The 10,033-nt window shown below is 39.9% G+C and overlaps 1 protein-coding gene across 2 annotated transcripts in view; it reads right to left on the bottom strand.

Annotated features, from left to right (window-relative positions):
* Positions 1–1,376: 1,376 nt before the first annotated feature.
* ITGA6 (integrin subunit alpha 6) overlaps positions 1,377–10,033 on the bottom strand; it is a 71,461-nt gene continuing 62,804 nt past the window's right edge. Inside the window, exons 24-26 of one of the 2 annotated variants that reach the window (XM_054970584.1) lie at positions 9,807–9,932; positions 8,152–8,281; positions 1,377–5,172 (exon numbers count right to left, since the gene is read on the bottom strand). In XM_054970584.1, coding sequence (XP_054826559.1) covers positions 8,174–8,281; positions 9,807–9,932 — 234 coding nt within the window. In that variant the 3' untranslated portion in view covers positions 1,377–5,172; positions 8,152–8,173. The remainder of the gene's footprint in view (positions 5,173–8,151; positions 8,282–9,806; positions 9,933–10,033) is intronic. The other variant, XM_054970585.1, reaches the window with a different exon arrangement.

Here is a 10,033-nt window from a genome sequence, read left to right as displayed (position 1 = left end):
TGTTCTCCCAGATCTGAATCCTACCCTCGAACCACTACACTACAAATGTGATTGGTGTGCCTGCATTTCATATGATCATCTGCTAACATTCAGAATCAGATTGGAGGTTTCATGCATTTCAACATCTGCTTAGCATACATAAAGGTCCCAAGTTCATTGCCCAGCATCTCCAGTGAAAAAGATCAGGTACTAGGTGATGCCTCTGCGTGAGATCCTGGAGAACTGCTGCTAGTCAGAGTAAACAATACTGACCTGGTCTGTTTCAATATAAGTTAGCTTCATGTGCAACGGATGTGTGACTGTCTCATTGCCGTTTCTCATTATAATCAGCTAAAATCTGATGTTAGATTGACATCTGGGAGGCTTTTGTTCTATCCCTTTCAACACATGCAAGTGATGGGTATCTTGGCTATTGTAAACTGAGAAAGGGCTGTCTCCTATATTACTGTCTCAAGGCAGAGTATAGAATATAAAACAATGCTGTCAGCCACCATAAAACAGTCAGTGAACAATGCAATAGGACTAGGATGACAGAATTAGAAAATACTTGACATGGTCATTTCTCTGTTTTTCCTATCCTTCCTCCAGTCTCAGAGCAGTACACATAGTTCTCCCCTCTTTTCTGTTATCTTCACAACATGCTCCTGAGAAATATTCAGCTTTAGGAAAACGGACAGTTCAAATTCAGGCTGCAAGTGGCAGAGTGTAGTACAGGAGGGGGGGAATCCCCCCTGAAAATAGAAAACAAGAACAGTAGCAAGAAAGGTTTTGTGCCTTCTCTTTATTTGCAGTGCTCATTTTCTGTTGGCAGGAAGATCTGAACATGGAGAAACATTCCAACGTGTGATCTTTCACCTGCAGTCTGAAATGTTACAGTCCATTCTACTGCTTTATTCCCTCTTTCGTGTGCACAGAACCCAGGCCTGAGAGAAAATCACATTGAACTCAGTGGTCTTGCAGGCCAATCATACCAATATGTACTCCAAAGCAAGTCTCACTATAACCTGCAGCTCAGCTAGCGACTAACATCTAATTCTGTTTCTTTTCAGCTGACTGACTCCAAACTACAGCCAGTGGAGTGAAGCTAGCTGAAAAAGACTTCCGTGCCTTCCCACTCCTACTGAGCCCTCAGGAACAGTGCCAGGGACAAAGTGTAAATTGCTTTCCCCTTGGAAGTGCCAGTCCATCAGTACAATTGATGTTGGATCAAACCCCATTGAACTTAGTCACAACTAGCTAGCTGAACTGGGCATGTATTGTGTGTGTAATAAATGAAGTGGACCCAACTGAAAACACATACAAATCAAGTAAGTATTTCATACTTATGGGAAGTAAAAGCTTGAAAGTAGTATACAAATACTACCAGCACCAGAAAGCGTTCTTCATACAAAATTTATTTCACACTTTTATACAAATATCCACAGGTAATTTCTAGCCTTGACTTAACATTAGGTGTTAGTAACAGTCAGTGTATAAGATGGAATAGATATATACCAGTGATGTGACTTGAAATTATATTTAACACTGCCTAGGTATTTGCTCTTCTTTACAAGCCACTTACGTTGTCATGAAAACAGTAGTGTTTCAAAATTCTGTCTTTTTAGTGTAAGTAGTCCAACCACATGCACAAACAGGTGGAATGGAAAAAGACGTCGTCCACCAAACGTGCTACTTTTCTGTGCAGGCCTCAGAAATGATAGGTGAGTTGGTAGCAGTGCTTGATGGATAACAGTCGTAGAGAGCAGTCCTAAGAGTTACACCCTTTTAAGTTGGTTTACTTTAACAGACTTAGAAGGATGCAGTTTTGCTTAGGCTTGTACTATCAGGCACCAGAATTGTTATTGAAACTTGATATGAGAAATTTATACACTTCATAATAAAAAGGCTTTTTTGATTTTTTAAAAAACTTATAAATTGTGTGGTCAAAAAAATCACTCAAACACCTCTAAAAAGTTAAAAATTGGCAGAGACCAAATTCTGCTTTAACCTAGAACAATAGTTACTCCGAAACTATTGTTTTAGGGAATTTGTAATGTGACTATACAGAGTTTAAAACATACAGCGTTTGGCGTTACTTAATGGCCGTTTTCACACATCTTTAACATTTTGCAAAACTCACAAAATGAGGGCATCTTCGTGGTGTGATTTCTGACGTCACCTCATCATGATTCCGTTTTCATGCCGCAATGCTGCAGAAATTATGCCATGAAGACGCCCTTGTTCCATGAGTTTTGCACAATGTTAAAGATGTGTGAAAATGGCCAATATTTTGCATAGCTTTTATCCTTTCTCAGACAATATCACGCACTGAAGATTTTTTTTTGCTTCAAATACAGTAAACGTCAGCATTATTTATTTTTATTTAACCAGTACCAGTAATTTAAGATGTAGCTTTTAAAAATTGCAAATACCTCTGTTACAATCACAAGTACTATCAAACACACAAGTGTACAGAACTAATTCTTTCTTAACAATTTAAAACATTCAGTAGTCTTACATTGGACCATTATAGAGCCATAGTTCGGAGCTTGTGTTTTGTTTCAAGTGCTGTAACATTTGCAGTAGTTAATCTTGCTCCAGATTCAGAACTAAAAAATCTTCCCCCACCTCACCCCCCAAGAAGCACCTGCCATATTTTCCATTAAGTTAGTCATATAAAACTTCTATAGATAAAACATCTGTAAGTATGCATTAGTGCACAAATTATTTAGAAGATGCGGTAATTCCATACTACATGATCAGAACTATGTAAAGAGCTTTGCGAGAATGTTTGTCACTGAAATTCAAAATGTTGGCACATTTGGTGAAAAGTGTTCAGTTTTAATCACTACACTATTATATGCTATTGTTCACTAGTTTTAGGATTCAGTTAAAAATCTTTGGCTTAACAATGAGTCAAAGACAAAGATTCATGGTAAAAAATAAATATATAAGAATGACTTGCAGTATATACAAAAAGTACAACCAATATTCAAGCTTTAAAAAACCTGTGTGTATTTGGCGTGAGCAACGGATTCACACAAATTGATTTTACAAAGAACATCAAAACATGACCTATTGCACATTTAATATCACACTTTCCCTAACTACCATGGCTACACAAGAGTCCTGGAACAAGAAATCAACAGGTGTAGAAATTCCAAGTTTCTGGCGGGATGGGGGGAGCCAACCCCCCTATGTACCCTCAGTGGCCCTTAGTTACTCCACCAAGAAACACCAGCTGTTTTGGACACACCCATGGATTGGGAAAATGGCTTCAAGGTGAGGGCATGAGTATGACGTCCAAAGTTGAGTCCCAGCACCTTTTTAAAACTAAGCCATACCTTATGGCATAAGTTCATAAATCCTTGCACTTCTAAGTGAGTACATACATATCCATTAACAACAGACAAAGCAACAATTAAAGAATGTAAAATGTCAGCAAACAATCTTAGTTGCATGTGGCTGAGAGATTTTTTATTCACACCCTCAAAATCTAAACCACTTCTTTCCCTAAAATTGAAAGAATGAGTTATGTGGACAGAGATTAATGAGCAAGATCAAAATTTCTACATGCACAGGGGGGTGATGTTGCCGATTCCCTCTTCCTGTGGCACATCTCCAGCTGCCCCGCTCAGCTATTCCTGGGGTCCCTCATCTCACAGGAGCAGCATTTCAGGGGACATTTCAGGCTTCATTGGCTGGGGGCGGGAGGACTCTGGAGCTTGGTATTAGATCCTATTTGCAATACCATGAGTCAGGTTCAAGAAAAAAGACATCATAACTTCTGAACATGTGCAGAGCACCTCTTGCAACTGAGTAATCAACTTACATGTCTGGGATTGGAGAGAACATTTCCCAAGTCTGGCAACTTAGTATGACATCTTAATAGCTTTGAGAAGCCACATTTTAGAATGTCACTGCCCCTCAGACAACAAGAAAAACAAGCTCCACAATCAGTGCCTTGCCTGTCGCCAGTGAAAAAAACAAGGCAGGCTTGTCCACATCTAGGGCAAGGGAAGAAATTATAGCATATATTTTACATGAAGAGTCTCATCCCCCCCCCCCTAGAACTTCTAAGTAGCCTGGCATACTACTATCCCCAATAAAAAAGTGGAACTCAAAGCATGTGGACATCTCCCTCCTGAACACACCCATTTAAATAACAAGTATTAATGAACTGCATTGCAGAACACCCCCTAGTTAGGAAACTGTATCAGTATCTTCCATTCAGGTGGGGTCTGGCTGCTAAAAGTATGCTGCTCTGGACAAAAGAGCAAAGTCCAAAAAGCTGAGGCAAGACCTTTATGCAGTTCAAACTCAGGCAGGGGAGAAAAAGAGACTGAATGAACCACTAAATCTCTCTTTAAGGTACAGCTAGGCAACAAGTCCTTGCCAAACAAATCTGATGAGCTGAGAATGGGCTCTCAGCTGCTTGTCTTTGCAGGAAGGGAGAGGAGAAGCTTGGCAGGCAGCCAATAGGGCAACCAGCATTCCAGCTGCAAAGATGGGGAGGGGATGGACCCATCAAGAGGGATGGACTACATGCCAAAGAGTGGTAAAGCAGTCCAAATCATAATATGACTATTTGCAGGCTAACCTTCCTGACAGATGGTTTGAATTTGAACTGAAAATTAGTTTGGAGAAACAAAACATACACAGTAATGAAATAGTCTTTAATTCTCTTTTCTTTGTTTAGGGAAGTTGCACCCTTCTGCTCCTGATTAAAATGGCTCCTGGTTCTATGGGCATAATGTATGCTCACTGCAAAAAATAATATAAAAGCTTGGGCAGGCTTGCTTTTTAACTCAAAGACTGAAGAAGAATACAGTCTTTTTTAAAACTGGAAATTTTAAATAATGCATACTGGTTATCTTTAGTCTTTAAATTTAGTTCTGTAAAACAAAAGGCTTTGACATAAACTGACAGTATCTACAAAAGGCAGCTTTTGCTGTATGTAGTTCTTTATCCATCCATCGTGTAAATCAAAGGCATTTTAAAACAATTAAGCCTTCATTACAGGGGGAATCCTCAGGAGTAACTTTCATTTTCATTCCATTTTGTGATCCACTGCTTTTTTGAATGATTCTCTTTAGTTTTCCCATCTTTGATCTGCCTCTCCTCTTTCCGAATTCTTACAGCATGGTATCGGGGAACACTGTCATCGTACCTAGAACGCTGGAAGAACCCACACTATGGAGGGAAAAGAATGTAAATTGTCACTGCGGGTATATTATAAGAACTTTAGACAATGCGCTTGCATTAGTATATTACAGATTGCTTTCCAGAGACCCTTTACAAAACAAGACACCCTAGAGGATATAACGGCAGAAAGCGACAGCAGAAAGGGCAATCCAAGCATGTAAACACCTCCATGAATCTCAAATTTGTTTTACAAAAAAAAAGTTTTTGAGCCAGCGTGGTATTTCCTCCTTTGTACACAAGGTGGATGAAGCTGTTAGCCCTATATTAATAACCTTCTTCACTGTGAACACAAGCCTTGTAGCCTTGTGTCCACAGTATGGTATACCGATTAAAGCGTTGGACATAGATCTGGGAGACCCAGGATTTGAATGTTCATTCTGACATGGAAGCTTGTGGGGTGATCTGGGGCCAGTCACATATTCAGCCTAACCTTCCTCACAGGATCGTTGTGAGGATAACATGGAGGCAGGGAGAAAGTGATAAGACACTTGGATCCCCATTGGGGAAGAAGATTGGGGTATAAAATGAAGTAAATCAATATGGTGGTGCAATAAGGAATTTCTGCATTTATGGACAAGCACAAAATAAAACAAGTCATCCCATCCCCTAAGTTATCTGCATTGCAAAGAAATTGGAGGAAGGGAGGCGTATCTCACATTGTGCTGGCAAGATGAGAGTGTCAAATTCTGTCCATCCCCCATGTCTTCTGACAAGCACCAAGGAGCTACATGGGATGGAGACTGGGGAGGGGCTGTGGCTCAGTGGAAGAGCCTCTGCTTTGCATGCGGAAGATTCCAGGTTCAATTCCTAGCATCTCCAGTTAACAAGTCCAGGCACCAGATGTGAAAGACCTCTACCTGAGAGTTTGGAGGGCTGCTGCCAAGCTGAGTAGACAAGACTGTCCTTGATGGACCAATGGTCTGATTCAGCGTAAGGCAGTTTCACGTGTGTTCATTTGAGACAGGAACAGTCTCAGCTTCTCACTACATAGTGGACTGGAACACATTCAGTGGTAAGAAAATCTTCTACTGCTTTTGAGATCCCAGAGTAATGCAAGTGAATGACCCCACCTCTCCAAAGGACTTGGGGAGGTAAGGGAGCTTTCTCATTGTGTACCACTAAACCACTACATAAAGTGAAAAGTTGGTCCCTTCATTCTCTCCAACTCTTCTGAACGTTGGGGAAAGGATGCAGTTATTGGCTCTCCTCTTCTGTGTTCCTCCTAGACTAGTGTGAGGTGAGAGCTGACCTTTGTCCGCTCTTTCTGCTCATGCCAAAAGACTCGGGGAGGGGGATTTGGTAGCAGAAAGGATGTCCAAAATTAGTAGAATCATGACTATTCGTGGGCTGAGAGGTAAAATCTTCCTGGGTTATAGTACTCAACAGAGACCAGTCTTGGGAAATATATTCTGGGATTTATATGAGGAATGGCTCATTTTCCTTTCTTTAAAATTTTAGTCTCTTTCGATATAATACTAAGTAGGAGATGATGCGGCAACTGAATGTGATCATCCTGGTATTTCCAAAAGTACAAAGCATGTTTACATATATGATTCCAGGTTTTGCAAAAGCACCAAGTGTCATGCAATAGGCAGGCTTCATAGAAATGCATACTTAAGTACAGAACAATGTTAAGTTGCAAAATTTATCAGTAACTTCCCCAGAGAAACTGAGAATCCAGAACGGCCTTATGGAAAAAAGGAGTAAGAGCAATCAAAGCCTTTTGCATGCATTAGCAGTTAATAAAGCTATTTAACTTCTGAGCTTAGAGCATCCTGCCAGTATAAAGGGAAAAATACAAGTTAAGATTCATATCATGTATAGCTGTCATCCTATTGAAGCCCATGATTTAGTGGCTATAGAATGGTCTTATGGGCCAGGCATTGTGGCCACTGTGTAGTCAGAATGTTAAAATGCTAATTTAATACTGGCATGTAATACTTCTTTCACAATGTTGGGAGATCCTATAGACAGGCTTAAATTAATTTCTATTACTCGCTTTTCTGACTGTGCTAAAAAGAGGTAAGGATACATCTTCAAAGCATATGAATGAGAAAAGTTAAGTTCCACAGAAATCAGTGACAGAGAAGTCTTTTTCATATGCAAGGCTTCAGTTGGTAATGCAAAAGTAAAAGCTAGTGTTGGCCAGAATGCTGTCATATACCTCTTTTCTGCTTTCTCTTTTGTAAAGGTAAAAGGCACAAGAGATGCTCAGAGGCAACTTAAGGTTCATGTCTGAAAACACTGTTACTTCCCCTGGAGTTTTTTACACTTCTACTTAAGGTGGCTTAGTTTCAGGTTTTTAAAAACCTTCTCCCTTCAGATAATATTTTCTGTATCTATGTATCTGCCAAGAAATCTGTCAGTGTCTGCTACAGTATCCTTTTGCATTGTAGAGGATTCTGGGACATGTTGTAGGACTCAGTTCACATGGAACTCCCTGTAAATTCATGAGATCTTGCAAGTTTTTCCCTTGCAAGAGAAGATCAGCAATTGTAGGGAAGCTGTTATTTCAGGAAAATATGTCTCATCTTCTCACTCAGAACACCCTGGAAAACTTCCAAGGACCTTACAGCTCCTTGGGAGAGTGTTTGAAAACCACTGATTTAGCTTTACACCGAGTTTTTTTCCTTTTTATTAGTCAAATAAATGGGCTATAGAGTACATTTTGTCTTCTGGATTGTGGGCTTGTGTGTTTAGGATAACAGTGCCAGTTTTAAGATGAAGTCTTCAGAATTTCAAGGAAGAATGCACAAGTAAACAGCTGTTAAAAAATAATTGGCAAAAAGATTTTGCGTCCCCGTGCACGGAGAAAGGGGATTATTATAAATGTAAGCAAGCAAAAAATTGACATTTTGAAACGAGGCAATTAATGGAACAGATGCAGCAAGCTTCCAGTCATTAGCCACCACAACCAAAGCATGTCCCATAGCTAAAAACACTTTTTTAAAAAAATCAATCAATTACCAATTACAGAAGTAGATCAATACTATGCATCAGAAGTAAGCCTCTCTTTATCAGATGGCTGAGTATGGATCTCAGCCTTGTGATATGTGGCATCATAATGATCTTTCTTATCTCTCTTGAAGAAACCACACTATAAGGAAGCAAGGCATTTAGTCAATTTTATGGACGACCGTGAAAAACGATGAACCAAGTTTATTTGCATGTGCATTTTAAAACAGGCACCTGATTATGCTACAAATTCATAATCACATCTCCATTTTCTACAGTAGAATTCTTCACAAGCAGCCAGACCTTGTTGACTGCTTTCTTCATTGCAGATTAAATATGATAATACACATTATTTGCAGAGCCTGGCATGTTTAAATGTACTAAAATCAAGCTTATTTTCTTTAACAGCAATGCCCTAACTTGCTTGTCTACAGAATCAGAGTCTGGTGTTATAGAAAGACAGTGGCAAGGCGTCATATGGATGAATTTAGTTTCGATTCAGGATAAAAAGCTGCCCAATGCAAACTTTTTGTAAATACCTGTGCATGGAACCCTTGACTTTTCCATACTGTGTTTTTGATGCAGCTCAGTTTCTTAACTGCATTGGGTTCTGTTACAGACAGTACTGTAAAAATAGAAGAGTCCAGTAGCACTTTTAAGACTAACCAACTTTACTGTAGCATAAGCTTTCGAGAATCACAGTTCTCTTCTTCAGATGCATCTGAAGCATCTGAAGAAGAGAACTGTGATTCTCAAAAGCTTATGCTACAGTAAAGTTGGTTAGTCTTAAAGGTGCTACTGGACTCTTTTCTATTTTTGCTACTACAGACTAACACAGCTAACTCCTCTGGATCTCTAAGACAGTACTGTCTGCTGTTCTCTGCTTTCCCAGTTTTTCTTCAAGCAGATAAAAGGTTGGATGCTTGGTGAAAGGTAAGGAAAGAAGGAAGCAGGGAAAGGTGAGGATATGGGGGTTGCCAGGAGGAGGGAAAGAGGAAACAGTGTGCAGAGGGGGATATGGAGGAACATGGAGTGCCCCCCACACATCTTTAAAGGTTTCCCACCACAACTGGGTCCAGCCCAAACTGGTGATGAGCACTGCACAACTCATTTGAGTTTTACTGGGGAGAGGGTGGCAGGAGAGGGCAAGAGGGCCAGCTGAAGACAGATAAAAGTTGGCTCTTGGATGGGAAGGAGAGAAAGAAGCAGGAAAAGGCTATTTGGGCTTTCAGGAAAGGGGAAAAGGATGTAGTGGGTGAGGGGAAATGAGCGCCTCCCCCTCCCCCCGCAAATCCTTGTGGGTCCCCTGCTTATATGAGTTTTGTAGACATGTCAACATGTTTATCCCCAGTGTTGACAGTTGTTCAGTGCTAGATTACCCATTTAAAATGTTTATGTTTAAAACAATGTTATCCAGAGGTTCTCCCAAAGATTCAAAAAAATTCAAAAATTCTATCTGATGTTGTTCAGCCCAAATAATGCAGTATTTAAAATTAAGGAAGAGGGTTTTTTACCGTTTGCTTATGTATTATTTTATAAAAAAATCTTAACCATTTCTTTATGCCACTGATGATGCCCCCTTCCCATATGTAAAAACATTTAAGTTGTTTGCACGTTTCAAGTAACCTGCGAGCAAATATTAAATACGGATTAATAAACTAACTCACCTTCCATAGTAAGAATACCAAAAAAGCAAGCATTAACAATCCTGCAAGAATGGCTACTAAGATGATCCACCAAGGCACCCCTTTATACAATGCTACTGTCTTTTCAGGAAATACAGTGACCCGCACCTGAAAGAAGGCGAAGAGACAGTTTTGGTGTGCTCAGGTAAAACAATCTAGTTTCATTCATTCTGAAGCCTTTTGAGCTTCCAGAAACCAAAACAAGCTAT

This window comes from Eublepharis macularius, chromosome 2, assembly GCF_028583425.1.
Source record: "Eublepharis macularius isolate TG4126 chromosome 2, MPM_Emac_v1.0, whole genome shotgun sequence".
Taxonomy (NCBI): domain Eukaryota; kingdom Metazoa; phylum Chordata; class Lepidosauria; order Squamata; family Eublepharidae; genus Eublepharis; species Eublepharis macularius.
This window is presented reverse-complemented; position numbering and strand designations above follow the sequence as displayed.